At 37.2% G+C, this 21360-nt stretch overlaps 2 protein-coding genes across 7 annotated transcripts in view; both read left to right on the forward strand.

The window, feature by feature from the left end:
* The first annotated feature begins 16376 nt into the window (after window positions 1-16376).
* Window positions 16377-18464, forward strand: LOC145665286 (zinc finger MYM-type protein 1-like). Its single transcript, XM_081732579.1, has one exon. It carries the CDS (start codon window positions 16377-16379, stop codon window positions 18462-18464), a length of 2088 nt encoding a protein of 695 aa, XP_081588705.1.
* Window positions 18465-19132: 668 nt separating this feature from the next.
* The window catches only part of LOC145664457 (JNK1/MAPK8-associated membrane protein), a 287534-nt gene continuing 285306 nt past the window's right edge, over window positions 19133-21360 (forward strand). For 2 of the 6 annotated variants that reach the window (XM_081731153.1, XM_081731154.1), the window contains exon 1: window positions 19778-20077. The gene's annotated coding sequence lies outside the window, so the exon portion shown is untranslated. Of the gene's footprint in view, window positions 19282-19777; window positions 20078-20179; window positions 20205-20553; window positions 20808-21360 lie in introns of those variants that run through there. The other 4 variants (XM_081731149.1, XM_081731148.1, XM_081731152.1 and 1 more) reach the window with 4 other exon arrangements.

Here is a 21360-nt window from a genome sequence, read left to right on the forward strand (position 1 = left end):
TCCATGGAGTGAGATAGAAAATAATGAAACATAGTTACCTGGGACGGTGACCAAAGCTCACCCAACCTTTTTTGCTTTACAAGTAGACAATACTGACACCACGGGCCAGTTCAAAGGGCTCCATTCCGGGCAGCATCCTAGGGTGGCAACCGGTCTCCAACGACTTCTTAGGCATCTCACCACGTAGTAGCCGTAATCATAACCTCAGGCGCAGATTGATCAAATGGTAACCTATTCTTGGTTAATAGCAACCGAGTACACTTCACCACTACTCTCACCAGATGAACAAGATTTCACTGCAAAGTTGCTGTAACGCTCACGTTCACAACAACGACCGCAGACAGGAACTTCACTGAAGAATACATTGAGTCCCACAAAAGCAGGTGGAATCAGCCGGCGAGTAACAAGGGATGGAGTCCCAAATTGAGGAAAGGCAGTGGACGGAGATTTGCTACGTCAAGAGGAAGAGGCCATACACAAATCGAACTTGGTCCCAGACAATTCTTGGAGAAGGACTATCGAACTTCCGCTTACATCACAGCAATGATTTAGCGAGTGTCACACCAATCCCAGCAATATCCTGAACAAGCACAAGCTGAGTGTTTGTAGGTGAATTATTGTAGTTCACTGCACGTACACTAATCTAACATCACTGTTCGACCATGGCAGCTCTTAAAAAGAAGTTCGTGATAGAAAACGATCACTTACTGCACGATACGCAGTAATTTCGTGTCTAAAGACAGAACACCAAACTACGCTTCCATTCCAACTCCCGCCATGTTTTCAGTGCAAAGAACTGAGACAAAGGGGAGCACGCTTCCGCAGCCCGCTCGCTTTCTGATTGGTCGCTCCTTACTACGCATCAGAGCGCGGTGCCGAAACGACAACTTTAATAATAATATATATATGACTAAATAAAACTAGAAATTATATAAATGAACGTTTATATATGTACGTTCATAATAGATCCCTCCGTTTAAACGAAACACAAAATTTCAAATTATTTCAAGCAGTCAGCGCTATCTTCTGAAAATCGCTCCACGCAAGACATAGACATACAAAGAAAAGTAGCATATTCTGACTACATACACTAGACCAATTGTCGACCATCTTGAATCCTTCATGAGAGTCGAGAATTGAGAAAATATAAAAGAAAATAACACTAACTAAGAGCTGATTAAACATCTCCACAAATAATCTCTTTGAGAAAATGTAACGCTCAAAGAGGAACGTTACATCCACCCAGGGGACAGGAAAAAATAAATGATCCAAAAGATCGGTTATTTTTGAACACCCTATACATCACTATTTAGAAACAAAAACTATTTATGGGGATAATTTCGAAGAAGTTCATCTCTCCGTTCTTTGGAGCAGTTGAATTTCTTCAAGTTGTGAAAATTTTGCGTTCCCACACTTTCCCCAGTGAGGGTATGCAAAATCGCTGAGTGTTTCAGAACTTTTCTAGCCAAGAAAGGGCCCGAGAAACATTTCATATATTTAGCAAATTCTCCCTTAACTGAAGAGGAAAGATGATGAAGTCTAACCATTACTAGGTCTCCTTCTTCTAACTTAACCTCCTTTCCTGTTCGTTTCAAAAATTTCTTAGTTTTATTAGTAACTTTAGGATACAATGTAATATAACGAACTTGGGTAGGTGTCTTCTCTAGAACACCAGGCCAAGGAAAATTCTTTTTAAATGCTTCAATAGCGGAATAAGATAAAAATAGCTCTGCAGGCGTACAATCAATACTACTACACAACGAATAATTAAGAAGTTCCTGACATCGCTTAAGTACAGTACTCCACTTAGAATGATTACTATGACACTCCAAACGAATAATTCGGTTGAGTTCTTTATTGCTACTTTCCGCCAGGCCATTCGAAGAAGGGGAATAACTGGACGTTAATATTGATTTCATATTATGCTCCTTACAATAGTCCTGCCAGGGGCGCGAAACAAACTGTGAACCTTTGTCTGAGACAATAGCATTAGGATAGGGAAACAAATAAAAATAATTCTTTTCTAACACTGAAATTATACCTTTAATATGAGCAGTCTTCAAAGGAAAGAAACAAACAAACCTAGAATAAATAACGATAATAGACAAAATATAATAATAACCATTACTAACTGGGAGTTTCCCCACGAGATCGACCGCTAGACGGTTGTGAGGTCGACTAGCTTCTATATGAATTTCTTCTTTAAGTATTACTTGATTCGCGAACTTTGTCTCAGCACAATCAAGACAATCTCTAATATACTGTCGAACTGACAGCCTTTGTTTCTTCCAGTAAAATAAAGAACGACATAAAGACATACATTTCCTAGCCCCAAAATGACCACGTGAATGGACTATTCCAATTATTTCTTTTACTAATTCTTGAGGAATAACCGAAAGCCATTGGTTTGAATTCCTATGCTTGAAATATAACAAACCCTGATAACAAGTGACATGTTCTGGAGAACTATCCAATAAAGACCTTAACTTAATACAGAAATCATCGTACTGCTGCTTTTCCCTGACTTTCTCCAGGTTGAAAAGAGACGAATCTTGAACAGACAAGAAATTGACATGATACTCTTCTAATTTAGAAGGCACTTCCGGTGGATTCCTACTCAATGTATCCGCTACGAAGTTCAAACTTCCAGGACAATGTTCGAAGACAAGGTCAAACCTTTGTAATTTGAGAAGCATACGAGTCGTCCTGGAATCTAAGTTCTTCATAGAAAAAGAATGAGTGACGGCAGCATTATCTGTATGAATATACGTGGTTCTCCCAAGAATATATTGTGAAAAACGTTCACACAGAAACAAAACAGAGAGCAATTCCAACTGAAAAGAAGACAATGAAAGTTCGTGAGGTTTAACTCTACGACTAGCGTAGGCAATGACATTTGGATGATCAGACCCGTTCAGGGTACAGTGCAAGAAAACCAGCCAAATTCTCTGAACAAGCATCCGAATGGATGTGGAACGGCAAATTGAAATCAGGTTGTCCCAACGCAGGCGGATTACTGACGATTTCCCGCAATTTATAAAAGAGATCCAAAACTACGGGAGTGAGTTTATACTTAACATCCTTCTTAATGAGATCGTACAACGGAGAAGTAAGAGTCGAATAATTGGGAATAAACCGCTGTCGCCATCCCAATAATCCTAGAAATTGACGCATTTTCTTCTTGGTTTTCGGGATGGGATAGCAACGAATTGGCTCATTATGACGTGGGTCAACTTTAACAGTCTGACCACTAATGACATGACCCAGGAAGTTTACTTCCGTCAGGAGGAAGCAACACTTCCGGAAATTTAGGGAAAAATTTCCGCGCTCAAAAATTTCGAACACACGCTCCAGATGGGCGAAATGTTCATCTAGAGAAGTACTAGATTAAAATATCATCCAGAAACACAGTAACAAAATCTTTAGTACTTTGATCGAAGTAACTATGCATTACGCTCTGAAAAATGGCGGGCGCACTCTTGATTCCTTGAGATAAGACCATCATTACGTACTGACGTCCTTTGTAAACAAAACTTGTACAGGGATATGACGAAGGATGGAGACCTACGCCATAATATCCTGACGAACAGTCGAATTTTGAAAAATATTGCGCTTTCGCTACACGGTTCAATATATCACCTATTGGTTCCACTTGAGCCTTAGGAGCCCGAACGCGGAGGTTCAGTAGGCGAAAATCAATTACAGGTCTAACAGCACCAGACGCCTTGCGAACACAATGCATGGGGTTCCGGTACGGTGAGGTCTGTTCACAGGCTATGCCTAATTCAATCCATTTTTGCAATTCTGCCTCAAATTCCATTTCCATGGATTTTGGCACAGAATAATACGGTCCTACGACAGGTTCTTCATCGGTTAATTCTATCTTGTACAAAGGCGTTCGTATCCTACGAGGATACTCGCAGAAAATATTACAATATCGGAGTAACAAATTATATAAACGTTGCTTAACGTTGGTATCTAAATCTTCTTGAGATGAGATGTAGTCCTGAATTTCAGCTTCTGAGATTGGATTCAGGAACTATATGCACATCTGACACAGAAAGGACAGCTGAATTTTCTACTGGAGGAGAAACCTCTAAGATATTAACATCAGAACACGAAAGTTCAGAGGGAAGTAATTCCTGCTTATCGGATGGCCATTCAGTCCTCCCGATCTCAACCTTGTTTGAAGACAAAGCTACCATAAGAATACTAGGTTGATCAGTCGAAATCACGACAAGACTACCAGCATTGTCACGCAATCTGATTTCCTTTCTCTCTCTGTCGACAACAGCTTTAAATTTGTCTAAAAATGGACAACCCAAGATAAGATCAGTTCGAAGATATTTTATAACAAACAACGGAATATCAAATAAATGACCCTGAATATTTAAACTAAATATCTGGACACCTTGAACTGAAAACTTCTCTGTACCGGCAAAGGCACCCAATGATAAACCAGTATATGGTCGCAATTTAGCAGATGAAAATTTTAGTTTTAACTGTTTCCAAATATTCCAATCCAAAAGGCATAACTCAGACCCACAGTCAATGGTACAAGTTAATTGGTCTCCTCCAATGTTCCCTTTGACAACAGGGGAAGAAGAAAAATAATAGTCAGGCTTTTCTTTTTCTTCATCCTCTTCAACTACAAAGTTTACGTTAAATGACATAGCATTATTGCTCTCATTATTGCTTACATCTCCAGATAACGACTCGACCAAGACATTATAAGTTTTGACATTAGTTTCAGAATCATTATCTACGGGGACTGGAGAGATACAGCAGTCGTTTCCCCCCGTGTTCGGAAAAGACTGCAACCTTAGTTTTCCGAAGTAGATGAAGGTTGATCTTCCCTTGGATTGGAAGATGCCTCATCTCGTCTCCTATCATTATTTTGATATCTTCCGTTACGTCCTCGATTTCTTCCACGATAACGGTTTCTACCATTTCCTCGATATCGATTATTATACTGATAATTATTACTATTATTGTTATTCTTATTATTATTATTTCTATTTTCAGTCTGAGCATAGCTTAAAAATTCAGTTTCACAGCTACTGTCAACATGTTCTGAATTACGATTAATAGTTTTAGCTTGCTTAGCGAATGCTTTCTTTGTCGGAGGCCTAACTTCATGCATGGAAGTATCCTCAATTCCAGATAATAACGCTACTTTACTCATTAATTTATCAACACTATTATATTGCTGAACAGGCAGCAAACGCATGTCCCTAGGCGGTAAACAATTCAAAATTAATTCCACAAGTTCCGAAGTACTCGGGGTTTCACATATGTTGTAGTAACTTTTAACTACAAACCAAACGTAGTCTAACAATGAAGCGAATTTTGTCTTATCATAACACAAAAATTGCAACGACTTCTTCTGTGCACGCTCTATCTGAGGCGAACAATACTGATTCTTAAAAAGACGCACAAAGTCTTGATAAGTTTTGATTTCAGGAGCTACTGAGCTATACCAAGCAAACGCGGCTCGCACCATACAATGTTCTACGACCCGTAATCGGTCTCCATCAGTAAGTGAATACATACTTAAACGTTTTTCAAGATCCCTCAAAAACTTCCTTGGGGCTCCAGGTTTAATATCATCTCCAGGTTTAATATCATATCCAGGTTATATAATCTTTTCCTACATATCACCCAGAATACGAAGGAAAAGATTGTAAATCTTTCTGCTTAATCGCAAAGGGCAATGAACTGGGTGTTATACCACTGAAGGTGGCAACACTGTTACGCGGTACTTGACTATTCGGCACTGTTGCCACACTTGGTACAATTGTACCAAATTCAGCCCTTTTTGTGATTCATCGGCCCGTTGGTACCACGCTGGCATTTTCAGCCCCTTTTGTGAAAAAGTTGGTACAATTCTACTCAATTCAGCACCATTTAACAAATACTTGTCACATTTCCAAAAGTGTCAGTAAGACTTTTCCTACATATCACGTTACTCATATTGTGTATTGGACTTAAAATGCTGTTGAACATTCATTCAGTAACGTTGCACCGCATAACACTACGAACTTGGTGTGAAAAATTCGTAATTCGAACTATACTGGGAAACAAATGACGCTAGATGGGCGCATAAAGGAGACGAGAAAGAAGCAGTGTGGTAGAAATTTTAGCTTGAAATCTTTAAAAAAAAGAAAAAAAGCGTTGAATCAAGTGTTGGAAATTTTGAAGAAGACCAGCTTGTGCTCAAGTAAGTTTACAATTCAAGGGCTCGGGGCAACAAGTGGACAAGCCACACTTTTGTGAAAATCCTTTTATTAGTTTAAATGGTGTGTTGTAAGTATATCTACATTTTTAAAAAATATATTTCGTCAGATTCCGACACGATGGCAGCACTATCGTCGGAATCTGACGAAATATATTTTTAAAAATGTAGATATACTTACAACACACCATTTAAACTAATAAAAGGATTTTCACAAAAGTGTGGCTTGTCCACTTGTTGCCCCGAGCCCTTGAATTTATGTGTCGTTGCAAAGATTCTACACCAAAAAATGATAGCAATGATAGCAACGAAAAATACATTGACGTAGTTGCCGGCTTACCGGGATAAGCTGTTTACTAGCGACGCAATATTGACGAAGATAAAGACTTTCTTGATTTGGACTCGTGGAAGAGGGGGAGGGGGAGTTTTCTAGAACTTGACCTGTTTTAGTTTCGTGTTATAGAGCCATTCAATACACTGGTATAAAATAATGAATTCAGCCCTTTTTGTTTGAATTTGGTACTATTTTTCAGCCCACTCCGGAGCTAGGACTGTGGCAACAATGCTATTCGGTATAATAGTAGTGTGGAAAACACTAGGATCATAACTAGGCTTTAAGTAGCTAGTATTAAACACCGGTGGGCTATTTCCAACATGAGAAGTGATCCCTCTCGACAGTGACCATGTGACAGTGTCAGTAGTACGAGTACTATTACTTACATTACTATAATAAACAGAAGAATTGACATTTGGAAAATTATTTAAAGCACTGGCAACCACTTTAGTTTCACTAGGGCTAACTGGTCACTCATATCTAATATCAGGTTCTGATTGCACAAACACAGATTTACTTGAATGACTAACAGAATTAGTAACAAAAACATTGCGTTCAGCAGACGTACTATAGCACGGCCAACAAGAGATGGTCTCTGACGTTTCTTACCACATGCGGTGGGACATTGCAGCCCCTACTTTGATACCAGTGTTACCAACCACAATCACTCTGTCTTATACCATTAATTAAATTGCCACTACAGTTGCACCGAAAAAAACCTTGACACGCGAGTAGTGGCGATGTCACTGCGAGCTGTCAGAGACGTTCTCTTACTGGACGCACTATAACAATAATATTAACAGGAAAATTATCCCTGGACTCAGAAAACGACACAGGAGGGTCAACACTAATATAAGGACGTTTACAGGGAACACCTTCATTACTCAGGCTCCCACACTCAACTGACGCAAATTTAGGTTTCTGTAATTTATCCACTTTGTTGATTAAAGTTAACACTTCAGAGAAAAGCTTAGATTGACTAGAATTACACCCTTCTAGTTCAATTTTTACCTCATCACTTTCATTTTCAAGTTTTCTTATTTTATCAAAAACAACCTTTAATGCTTTATGATGAGATTCAGCCTCATTCTCTATAGAATCAACACGAGATTTCACAGATTCAATACATGACTTATTACTATCAACTTCTAATTTAATATTATCTAACTGTACTTTCAAATCCTTTTGGTTAACAGTTAGAGAACTGCAAAGGTTTTCTACACTACCTATTCTTTCATCAATCTTTTGCATAGTAGTGGAAAGATTATGTACATTCTCAACAATGCACTCCTGAATTCTAGCATTGTTAGCTTCAGCTTTTTCATTACTTTCTGCTATCTTACTATTTTGCTGTTAATATTAGCATTACTTTCTTCTATCTTTCTATTAGTATTCACACTACTTTCTTCTATCTTGCTCAATACAAGAGCGAACATTTCAGCGAGTTCATTCACCTGCTCTGTCCCTTTTTCGCGTCCTTGCGGGGACTTAGGCGAAGAAAAATGTTTGGGAGGTGATTTATTCTCACACTCCGACACTTCAGGAGAAGTATGTGCGTCACATTTAGGACAAACCCAAACAAAAGAATCCGAGCTAACAGCTTCAAAAACACTAGAAGTATCCTTTAATTTAACACAAACAAAATGTGACCATTCGTGACACCTGTCACAAGATATAGCACGTTGCTTATCAGAATCAATCTGTTCCGCGGCAGCAAGAGGCTCGCTACAACAAACGCAAATAATATCATCTCCATTAGGAGGAAGATTCCTCGACTCAGCCGACATCTTACTTACTTATTTATAAATCTAATAAACACAAACATATGTGAGCTCTATCCAGTATATCTCATCAACACCAACGCGACAGTCTGTATCACTCATTTCTTCCCGCATAACACGACAACAACCAAATAGTGTGACATTTTAGACAATAAAATAATCCTACAGCTGGGCTCGCCAACTTGAAAAGCGCTATTTACGCTAGTTCGATTCTATGGCTGGGTAGCCAACTTGAGGCGTAACATTTTACAGTAATTAGAATTCTGGCTGTGTACGCCAACTTGAAAAGAGCCAATTACTCTAAATTGTATTCTTAGCGGATGTTAGGGGAAAGGAAAAAAAATTTGGGTCGCCGATATTATTCCTTTCTTACGCTATAATTATAGACCAGTAAGCACAACGCTATTTAACTCCAGACTCTTGCACACTAATGGCATCGTCGACACTGAGGAAGAAAAGATGGGAAAAGGAAAAAAATCATTTCGGAACAACCCCAGGCCCGTGCTGGCCCACCGGGACACCGGGACGTGTCCCGGTGCGCCCTCCGAAACATCACAGTATAAATAAAGTTACAAGTTTTTAGTAATAAATTCTTACAGTTTTATTGGTAAAAAACCCGTGACAGGTACAGTGCGCCCTTTACATTAGGCGCCCTTGCAAGTCCACATCAAAGATAAACGATTTTATTTACTTATCTGTATACCACAGTTCTGTACAATAAATACATACAGTTACTATTGGTAAAGAACCCGTGAAAGGTACAGTGCGCCTTTTACATAAGGCGCCCTACGAAACATCACATTATAGATAAGTGGTTTTAGTTATCCTGTGTACCAACTTTATATAATAAATTCAAATAATGATTGTTAATAAAGAAACTGTGAAGAATACAAGGCGCCCCTTACAATTCATACAGTTGCTATTGGCAAGAACAGGTAAAGAGTATAATCACTTACAAAAATATTATAAAGTTATGTAGCTATAAAACGAAACAACGTGATACATCAAGAATAGTTCGGATAGTCAAACGTACGATGCATTCGTGAAATACTACACTGACACTAGTCTCTAATTTACGATTTTTACGGCGTCGAAGCTTTGACAGTCTTAATATGCGTCCATAGACCTATATCCGAGCATATTGATTGTTCATGTGTGTTTTAAATCAGTGTTCGGATAATCAGTACCTATTGTAATTCTAAAATATAGCTATATTAATTTCCGTAAAATGTGGCCTTCCTGTCACCACGGCATGGCGCGTCCTCAGGTTGTGGATCGAGGAGAAGGCCTCTGGGATATAGAGATTAGCTGCGAATATACTGAATAAGCAGTCGCGGACAGACAAGGGGTGATCCTCCAGCTTGGGGATTTGGTGTGGGGCTAACAACTAATCCTGTGAAAAAAGGCTTGTTCAGATATATTCCCAGAATCCTCTGATCAAAACTGATAACTTGGCACGAACTCAGCAAAGTAAAATCGACATGAGAATTGGAACATGGAAGATAAGAAGACTCTATAGGACAGGCGCGTTAAAATGTGTAACGAATGAGTTTAGAAATAGAAGATGGAACTAGTGGGATATCAGGAAGTTAGATGAGAAGGAAATGGAGAAGTCAAGTCGGGAAATTTTACGTTCTTTTACGGGGAACAAATTAAAAAATACCAACTAGGATCAGGGCTTTTCGTTTACAAACGAATACGTAATATCAGCAATTACATGGGTTGAATTTGTTAATGTTGGTTTTTGTTTTACTTCTCTTAAGGGTCGGTGGTGTAATATTATTGTTTTAAATGTACATGTCCCAACAGAAAATAAGGATGACAATAAAAAGAAAGTTTTTACGAAAGAATAAAACGGGTATTTGATCATCTCCTGCAATAACATATGAAAATTCTGTTAGGCGGTTTCAATGCGAAGGTAGGACGAGAGGGTATTTTCAAACCGATTATAGGGAATAAATGTCTGCATAAGGAAAGTTGTGACAACGGCGTTAAACTCGTGAACTTTGCAACATCCAGAAACCTTATCGTGATGATTACAAAATTCCCACATCGCGACGTTCATAAATATACTTGGACCTCACCAGACGGAAAAACACCTAATCGATCACGTTTTAGTAGACAGATGAAAATAGTCTAGCACAACTGATGTTCGGTCGTTCAGAGGAGTTGATTATGATAATAAGAGAGAGACTATCGTTCAATAAAGGAAATATTCAATATCTGAAAACGGAGCGGTTTAATTTAAAGAAATTAGAGAAGAGTCAGGTGAGAGGGGAGCCAGATTGAAGTGTCGAATAGATTCTCGGTTTCAGAAGGTTCGGAGCGCACTAGTGTTCAGGATACTTGGTTGAAATTAGACAAAACATTAAGATTTCAGCAAAAGAAATATTGGGACAGGCAGAAATACGTAGGAACAAAGCATGGCTCAACCAGGAATGCACTAATTAGCAGAGAAGAGAAAACAAAAGAAACAGCGTTGGCTACAAAATCCGAACGAAATAACTACATAAAATTTCACTGTTATCTGGCGGAAAACTTCCAAAACTTTTAGAACAAAGAAACACGATTTTTTAAAGCTAAAATTAATAAACTTGAAGATAATAGTAAAAAATAAAAACATTTCGGACATGTATAAATGCATCAACGGACTTTAAAAAGGCTATCAATTTCGTGCTTATATATTAAAGAAAGCTAAAGGAACAGTTCTCACTGATCAGGATAGCATCTTAAATAGATGGAAAGATTTCTTTGACAATTTGCTTAACACAGACAAAAACTAATGTGCGTGGAGAAAGTGAAACGCTTACAGCATAAACGTATATTCCAGAACCTAACCAGACAGAAATAGAAATCACTATTAAAAATTAAAGAAACACACATATCCTGGTGTAGACGAAATTCTGGTTGACTTAATTTTAGCTGGGGGGATTGTAGAGCAAGATACACAAACTCATTCTCCTTATCTGGAACAAGAGTGAAAAGAATCAATCATTGTTCTAGTTCAGAAGAAAAGCAACAACACTGATTTAATAATTATTGAGGCATTTCTCTTCTGTCAACATAGAATAAATTTTCTTAAACATTCTATTAGCAAGATTGACTCCATACGCAGATGAAATTATTGGAGATTATCAGAGCGGATTTAGGTAAAATCGATCAATTATCGACCAGATATTTACTATTCAACTTATACTTGAAAAGAAATGGTGATACAATATTCTGGCACATCAATAATTGACTTTAGACTGGGGTAGGAATGAAACATTGTACAACAAGCTTACAGAATTTGCAATACTGAAAAAGATAGATTAATTATGATATGTTTGAATGAATCCCAAAGTAAGGTTCGAGTAGAGAAATTCTTGTTCACGAGCTTTCACGTTGAGAATGGCCTGAAACAAGGAGATGCGTTGTCGCCATTATTATTTAATTTTGTTCTGGAGAGCACTATAAGGAAAATCAAAGACAGCAATCAAGTACTAGAGCTAAATTGTATTTGCCAGGTTATGGCGTATGCTGATGATGTAAATTTAATAGGGAATGATAGAACAATAGAAAGGAATGCAGAAATCTTAATTAGCGCTTGCAGGGATATAGCCTTAAAAGTAAACGCAGAGAAAACTAAATAAATCAAAGTTTGTCGGGATCATAATACTGCATTTTATGGATGCGTTAAAATGCCAAATAATATTTTCTTTCGACAAAGTGGATACTTTCAAATATCTAGAATCATTATTAACAGACCCAAACCATAATCACAAAAAAATTGATGTCAAATTAAAGCAGTGACTTCGTGTTATTATTCAGTTAAAAATATTTTGTTGTCGCGAATTCTGTTGAAGAATATGTAGCTTAAAATATAAAACGATAATCATGCCTGTTGTGCCGTATGGTTGCGAAACATTGTCACTGACTCTGAGGGAAAATCGCAGACTGATAGTATTTGAAAAAAGTTTCTTAAACCAATATTCGAGCTCCAAAAGAAACGGGAATGGGGAATGGCGGAAACTCCATAACGATGAACTGCATAATTTTATACCGTTTACAAAAACATTGTTACGGTCATCAAGTCTAGAAGGCCCAACCGGGCAGGTTATGTAGCCAGAATGGAAGAAATTAGAAACGCTTTCAAAGTTCGAACTGGAAATCCAAATAGGAAAACGAAAATTAGGAAGACCGAGGCGCAGATGGGAGGACAATATGAAAATGGTTCTCGCAGAGATTGAAATATAAAGTAGGAACTGGGACTAAGGACGAAAATCAATGGATAGCTTTCGTAAATGCAGCACTGAACCTCCTATGTCCATAGGCCATAGAGCTATATTAAGTTGTTGATACATTTAGCTTCTTGAAAGAAAGTATAGATGCCTTTCTATATCAAAATCACCACCAAATTTGTTTTAGTATTAACGTAAATAGCTAATTTGTGGAAACCTCGAATTGAAATCCTCTTTACTAGAGAAAATCTTTTTAGTTCCTGTAGTAACATTTTTGTCAAATAAAATGAAGCTAACACTTTCCTAATCCGCCACCCACGACACAAGCTGCTTTGTGGAACTTAGTAGAAGACAGGGGCGTCATTTAGGGAGGGCAGGAGGGGGCAATTGCCCCTCCAAGAGTTTGAGGAATATATATACTTTAATCTATTGTCTACTAATATGCTAGTACAAAACCGGAAAGTCTTATGTCTGTGGTGCTTTTGCCCCCTTCAAGCGAAGTCTGAAATGACGCTCCTAGTAGAAGACGCATAGGATAAAGTTGCGCAGAGCGAACACCACCTTCGTCGTCTCATTGATGGGATGCCGCGAAGAATACAAGCGGTTATTGATGCAGATGGCCATTGGACCTCTTATTAATTTGGAGGCGAATTTACATAAAACTGCCCTTTTGAGGGCTACATTAATAAATTAAAAAAAAAAAATAGAAATGAAATTATGAAATAGCAATGAGTGAACAATAGTGATACCAATAATAATGGAATAGGAATACCGGGTTCAATTCCTGTTGGAAAATCATATCGTTTGGATTTCACATTAAGCTATAGGTGCACGTCTCATATAGCCTCGCTGCTGAACGGAACGCTACACTGAAATCAAACCAAATAACAATGGAAAAGAAAGAGGAAGCAAAAACGCTAAGGATCTACATTAATAGTGCTTGTCCAGCATTTTCCTAGTGGAAAAGAGCAAAAGACTCGAAAACTCTTACTTGTTAGTTAAGACTGTTTGCCACCGAACTTAAACGTGGCTTGTGAAACAAAAACATAATGTGTGCAAGTTTAAAAAAAGTCTAAATTGCCTCTTCTACCTAACATCGTGATCCTTTGCAATAACTAGATTAAAAATGAGACATAAACGCTTCTTAAGACCAGAAACTTAGATATAACAGTCGCTGGCAACAGGATGTTATAAAGAGGGATCATTATAGGAAATAGGTTGAGAATCACTGATATAAATTAATAACGAGGACCTAATGAAAAGTAAATAATAATGGCCAATACCATAAAATTGAAGAATATTTAAAACAAACACAATTGTTTTGTTTTATATGATCCAACCGAGTCAGGGAAGGACCGCAGTAGGAGTGCCCGAGCAGCAGCGAAGGGATGCTTCTGTAAGAAGCAGGCGCGTTAGCGATGTGGGTATCCATGAACGGGGATAGTGGAAAAGCACACTTACTCATACAATAATTTCATAATCACTTAAAATCCATTTCAATATGCTGTGCACTGACAGTAATTACTCATCTTCACATTCTCATTCCCTCACGAAAAATGTTTCACATCATATTTTATCTATAAGTTATCTATTTGGCACAACTGTCTGCTCTAGTGAACCCTTGCGTTAAGTTAAGAGATGCCCCTCCGTTTTCTATAAAAATTACGAACATTTACAGGAGAAATGAGGTAAGAAATCATGATTTGGAGTTCTTATGTAATGTTTAGATGTATAGCTTTGGTAGTAAAGTTAAGTTTAATACGAGGAAAAATGTGTGCAAATTCGTACTATTTACAATACGCGGAAGATTTCATGATTCTGTAACATGCCCATTTTATGTTGAGAACAGAACCCAACGAAACCCTGCGGGGCTTCTAACCCGTTCCTCCTCCTACTACTACTACCCCTACTCCTACTGCTACTACTACTACTCCTACAACTACTTATACTATGAATCTGTATAATAAAACTGCACGTTTTAATGTTTCTAGCAATTAAACAGTACACCTTATGTTTCGCTTAACGCATTCTTTTGTTTATTGAAAAAAGAACAAGGAATTGGAAAGAGTACTAATTCTACGTCACATTACGTCACGACCGGATGGTGCAACTTTGGTGTAAGTTTAACATTACGCACATTCAAAGTCGCATATTTTCGGATCCCAAACGTTTGAGATATCGCCTGATCTTATTGGCCAATACAGATAGGACATCACGAGTCATGAACTACATATAGCACAAAGTAAACACCAAATACTGTTGTCCTTCGTAGCCGATCGTGCTAGCGCAATATGTTAGTAATGAAAATCGTTTATGTCGTGAGCTCAAACCAGGCAGGTTTTTTATTTTTTTAAAAAATTATAATACTTCTTTCGTTAAAATAAGATTGAAAATAATATTCAGAAAAAGTGATTTGATGATTATTTTTTAAAAATTTCATAACACTTTTTTCATTAAAATAAAGTTGCAGTTTTACTGTAGGCCCAACAGATCCATAGTAAAAGTAGTAGTAGTAGTAGTAGTAGTAGTAGTAGTGGTAGTAGTATGAACTGGTTGGGAGCTCCGCAAGGGTTGGTTGGGTTTTTGACGTGAAATAGGGAAATTAAAGACTTGCCCAAATTTTTCTGTGCACTTCACATGATCTACTTAAAACAGCTGGCTAGGGTAGCGCGCCAATACTGAACTGTTTGGGATCGGCAAAAATGCATCCAAGTTAATGGGTTGTTAATAGTGTGAAGAAGAGAAAGAGGCTCGAGTGTTGATGTCAAGGATCTTGGTTGACAAGTAGGCACTTTGGATCATCATCTCTTTTACTGCTCTCTATTATTTAAACATAGGACAATAGTTATGAAAGTTTTACATCAACGCTATAGCTATGGCCCATTCTCAATTAAACAACTTTTGACAATAAACGATTTAGACATTTTGCATTACATTATTACCTTTTTTCAAGATAATGGTCTTGCACTCCGAAAAACTATAGCATGCTTATCCGGAATCTAATAGTAAATATTATAATTTAACATATATAAATTTTTAACCATCTTTTCTTCCGGTGGAAAAAAAAAATCGCTTAATTACACTTTACATAAAGGTATATTCTTACAAACATAATAGCAGATGTTTTTTATTACCAAACTGAACTATTACTCAAATTCAATTTTTCAATTTCACCGGAATTCAATTTTTCAATTATCATAATTTTGCATAGTTTTCTACATTAAGGATGTGGGTGAAACAGACTTAAGTCTGCACCAGAGGCGGTCACTCAATGCAATGAAGGGAATGAGTCATTCCCCTGTGATATAGGAATAAAATAATATTATAAAGTACTGAAATAGTTTACTTAAACTTAAATTATTTATGTTAAAACCTTTTTATTTTATTTATTTCTAAGTTTAAATACGCCAGAAGCTAACGTAGATAGTCATTCCAACGCGCAGCTCTTTCGATGCATTTTGCGCAACGCCCTAGTCGGAACGAGCCGGCTCAATTGCCTTGCCGTGCCGTGGTGTTGCGAGTGGGAATGCATTTTTGTAAGCATTCCGTAGAAACAAGTGTGTGCGGGTGTAGTGAGATATTTTTTTTTTGTTTCGAACTGCAAATTGAAATAGCCTAAACTGTTTCGCGGAGTAAATATTTATTTTAATGAGTTAAAATTTGGATGTTCAGGATTATACTTGGTTTCTTCAAGAAAAACTTGGATTATTTCGCAGGTTTGTAAACTGCATCTCTTTCCTAATACCTCTGGCGGCTATGCTAGGAAGGGAATGACTATCCAGTTTGCATTCCATCAGCTTTAACCTATGGCAGCGTCGACGCAAGCCAGTGAGGAGAGTGGGGTGGGGGAAATACAAGATTGTGCATGCGTGTTAGAAACTTTAAAAGGGCGGTCATTTAATTCCTTTAGTTTTCAAGATAAAAAAGAAATAATTTCACAAGGACGATATACACCCGATCTGACACATATACAAACAAAAACAAAACGCTGTATTCGTCATTTTAATAAGCAACAGTATGAAAAGACAGACTGGTTATTTGGTTGTAGGAAAACTTCAAAATTGTACTGCTGGCCTTGCCTGTTATTTTCAAACGAAAAAGGCACTTGGAATCAGTCAGGGTTTGATGACATGAACAATTTATTGAAAGCCACGCAACGTCATCAGCAATCACAAAATCATATTCGATCGCAAATCTGTCTCACAACTTTTGGCTCAGTACGAATAGACTTTCAGCTAGACCAGCAACTTAAGCAAGAGACTATTAAGTATAACGAGCAAGTGAAAAATAATAGGAAAGTTGTACGACGAATGATTGATGTAGTTATATTCTTGGCTTGTCAAGAACTTAGTTTCAGAGGCCACGTGGAAGATAAAGACTCGGTTAACAGGGGGAACTATATTGAATTACTTCAGTTATTAAGAAAATATGATGAAGTTTTAGACAACCATTTTCAAACAGCTACAGTATTTTCGGGACTGTCAAAACATATACAAAATGACCTGATTCAAAGCGTTGCCACTGTCATAATAAATGAAATTAAAAAGGAAATAACTGATTCATCTTTCATTTCTGTGATACTAAACGAAACGAGTGATATATCATCACATTCTCAACTCTCAACAGTTGTAAGGTACATTCTTCCCGATGGAGAAGTTGTTGAACGATTTCTGGGCTTTACAGATGTCAGCTCAAATCGCACTGCAAGCGCTTTAGCACAACACGTTTTCCAAACCCTCGAGAAGTATGATAGTGGTTCCAAACTAGTCGCTCAGTGTTATGACGGTGCTGCAGTCATGTCTGGCGAAATTAATGGCCTTCAGAAGAAAGTTAGGGATAAATATCCTGATGCATTGTTTATTCATTGTTTAGCACACCGGCTTAATTTAGTACTCTCTCCGTCAGTGTCGGCTATCAAAGAATGTAAATTTTTTTTCATGACACTTAGTAGTTTTGCCTCTTTCTTTTCAAATTCCACTAAACGGATGGCAGCTTTAGATTCAGAAGTTAAGAAGAGATTTCCTAAAGTATGTCCCACTAGATGGAATTACAATTCAAGGCTTATTGAAACAATAGTAGAGTACAGAAATGAGTTGACGAATCTGTTCTATACTATTTTAGATAATCTACAAGAATGGGATAAAGACACATATCATGAAGCCCGGGGATTTGATTCTGTGCTTTCTGACTTTGAGTTTAACTTTTTGCTACTAACGTTCAGCGAAATATTTTGTTTAACGGGCTCCCTCTACGACGTACTCCAGACCAAGTCACTTGATATAAATTACTGCATTAAAAAAATGAAGGAAACAGAGGAAATTCTGAAAGTCAAAAGAAATAATTTTGATTCAGTATGGAACAATTGTGTCGCAAATGTAGGCCCTCCCAGGAAAAGACGTTGCACAAATGACGGTAGTGATATGAAAACACATTATCGTCGTTTATATTGTGAAATATATGACGACATATGCAGCCAGATTGAGCTTAGATTCAGTAATTTAGGAAAATTGACATTTCTTCAGTTACTTGATGAAAAGAACATACAGAAACCATTCCCAGATGCAGAATTTTCTTCACTGAAAGAAAGTTATGGTCAATACTTCGATTTTGCCCGGCTCAGAAGCGAACTCTGCGTTGCATATTCTACAAATGAATATTTACCAATGGGTGTTCCAAAACTGCTTATTTATTTGAAAAGGACTGGATTGTCATCGTCTGCTTTCAAAGAACTCTATAAACTTTGTAGTCTGATTGCCACAATACCAGTTACAAGTTCTACTTCTGAACGCTCTTTTTCTGCACTTAGACGAATTCACACATTCTGCAGAAACACTCAAGATCAAGAGAGACTGTCTGATCTATCCTTGATATCTATTGAAAAAAAAAATTGGTGAAATTGCAACAAGCTGAAAGTGATGATGAGTTTTATAATCGAGTGATTGAAGAGTTTGACAAAAAAGGGAGGAGGAATAGATTTAAAATTTAAGTGAGGTAGTAGATTTTATAATAGGTTGATTCAAGAGTTTTTCAAGAAATAATATACCTAAAATTTAAGTTACATAGTGAATTTTATGATCGGGTAATTGAACAATTTGACAAGAAAAATAAACTTAACATTTAAGTGAAGTGTTAAACAGTGGTGACTTTTTTTTTTAGCGGATGATTGGAGAATTTGACAGAAAAGGAAGACGAATAGATTTAAAATTTAGGTGACATGGTGAATTTTATAATCGAGTAATTAACGAAGAATTTGTCAGGAAACGATGGAAAAATTTAAGTGACAAGTGAGTACTATTATAAAATATTTCAGTTGTTTGTAGTATTAGGTACCATAACAATTGCTTCCCTCATTCTATAAGTCACCGACCGCCACTGATCTGCACTCTTCAATTTTAACACCTATTCTTAGGTGAAGTGGAAGTGGAAATGGATCTTGGAATTTGTACAGCAATTAACTCCTATTTCTAACCAGTGATGCCAGTTGGAGGTAAATTTCCCGTAAAACGGGAAATTCTGAGCACTGACGGGAATGCGGGAATTTTTCTTTAAAGTAGGCTGAAAACGGGAAATTGTGGCATTCTCAACCTTTCTAGACGTACAACAACCTAGCCTGGGTAAAAGGAGGGCAAAAAGTGAGGGGAACGCAGGTGGATGTCGTCTCCACACTCCCAGAAAATATCTGTGGCATCCCGCGCTTCTAAAAATTACAAGGTAAGTAAAGGGTACGGCTTTACGTATTGCGACCTCCTACCTTCTCAGATCTACTTTATCTCTGGGTAAAAGTGAACATTAAAACACACACAAAAGACCTGAAACATCAAGCTAACGTAAACAATTGGAAAATACCTTGCTTATCGCTACATTTTAACCATTAAAATTATTATGTAGGCCTATTTATTTTTGTGGCAAGGAACAAGCGGTGTGTACAATAAACACCAGAATCGTGTTAAGGCCAATACAATTTAATTAAGTATTATATTTTTGCTGAACATAACATCCCTTCCAAACCACAAAAAGCACCATAGTGTTCGTAAGAAAAAGGTTTACATTCTATTTCTTTAAATTTTGGTCTGCTATAGATATTGTAAATTATATCTACTGAAGTTGACGGAAAATTTTGTATCTAATCGGGAAATTCATAATTCGGGCGGAAATTTCCCTGTTACAAAACTGGCATCACTGCCTCTAACATTTATTTATTTATTTTTTTTACTTTTGACAATTAAATTTTTAATACAATCTTAAATATTTGTTTTACAATTTAAAAATATTTGTCGCCGCTCGTCCTTCCTAATTACATTAAAATGTGAGGAAAACAAATATACTTATAACAAGCTAATTGTCCTTCTTAAATTTGGCATTTGGTAAATGATCTAAACTAAAAGGATTTTCGGTGATATAGTCGACTTGGCCAAATGTGATGCGGCGTATGATTTAAAGCATAAATCAAAAATTTAATTTTTTTTCTTGATGGAAGTACTTAAAGGAAGAACGATTGTGTCCAAAGGTAAGGAATGTGAACTGATTTTATCCATAAATAATTTCAATCAAGAAGGAATAATAAACAGTATCAAGAACCTAGCTATTTCACTCCCTGCTTTTCGGAATGATTGTATACCTGTATCAGCACAACGGTAATATTTATCACCTACGTACAGGTTAAGTTTAGTGCTGTTGGCCAAGTTTCAGCATACCACATTTTTCAAGTTTATAGATAAAATTCAAGAAATTTAATAGGTTAAGTTCCAAAGTTGGGCGTCCGTTTCCATGAAAATTTTTAAAATTTACAGGAAAGATATGAATAATTTGATCGTTTGTGTGCTTGATAATATATGTGTGTCTCGAAAAATCTGTTTATTTGTTATATATACGCGGCTATATACATGGGACTATATGGCGAGTGGTGGGAACTACTTGGCGCAAGGTAACCGAACAGTTGCATTGTGGAAAAGTAACGAGCATTTATGTTATCAACATGGCGAATGTACAAGGGCAATGGAGTAACAGTTTTAACATTTGTGAAGCAATACGTTGATAACGAGCAAAATCTTTTAAAAGTTTGTGAAGAGCACGGATTAATGAACCTAATAACAAATTGCAGAGAATGTGGAAAGGAGATAATAGCGGAAAAACGTGGCGAAAGCGGACGCCCAACTTCGGAATAAATGCCAATTTAATACTCTGTTTGGAGAGAGATATTAATGAAGAACAAACTTCGTCATTTCTGACATTTTCAGGTTAGATTAGAGTTTTGTATTCCTTTCAGCAGAGAATGCACGAAATGGAGGGTTCCATTACTACTTGTAGATTTACTTCAGGAGGGCTCAGTATAAATACAGTGTGGACATATGACATGAAAACTACAGTGCATAAAACACGAACCAACTTGTACTAGGTGGAGACTGAAAAGCACGAATGCTATCTAACCTAGCCATGGCAGGAGTGCTGCAAGGGGACCTGAGCGGAAGTGAAGGGTGCGTCCGTAGGGAGCAGGCACGCCAGCGACGGAGGATATACACAAACGAGGATAGAGGAAGAGCGCACTTACACATACAATACTTTCATTAGCACTTAAAGTTGATTTGGGTAAACTTTACAAGACACGCTCCAGCTGCGCATTGATAAGTAGGGCCCTTTTAAAAATTATGGTAGAGTAGGGTAGGGTAGAGTAGAGTGAGATATAAATAAGTAGGGTATGGGTTAGGAACGGGTTAGCTTGTAGTTAAGTAAGTTTTGATCCATTTTCATAAAATTATTAGTGTGTAATTTCTCGTTTCTGAGTGAGTATAC

Source organism: Thermobia domestica, chromosome 11 (genome assembly GCF_964235325.1).
Source record: "Thermobia domestica chromosome 11, izTheDome1.hap1.1, whole genome shotgun sequence".
NCBI lineage: Eukaryota > Metazoa > Arthropoda > Insecta > Zygentoma > Lepismatidae > Thermobia > Thermobia domestica.

Bases quoted from the DNA above. Each gene is read 5' to 3' on its own strand.
- LOC145665286 (XM_081732579.1), top strand. From the start codon at position 16,377: ATGGCAGCGTCGACGCAAGCCAGTGAGGAGAGTGGGGTGGGGGAAATA.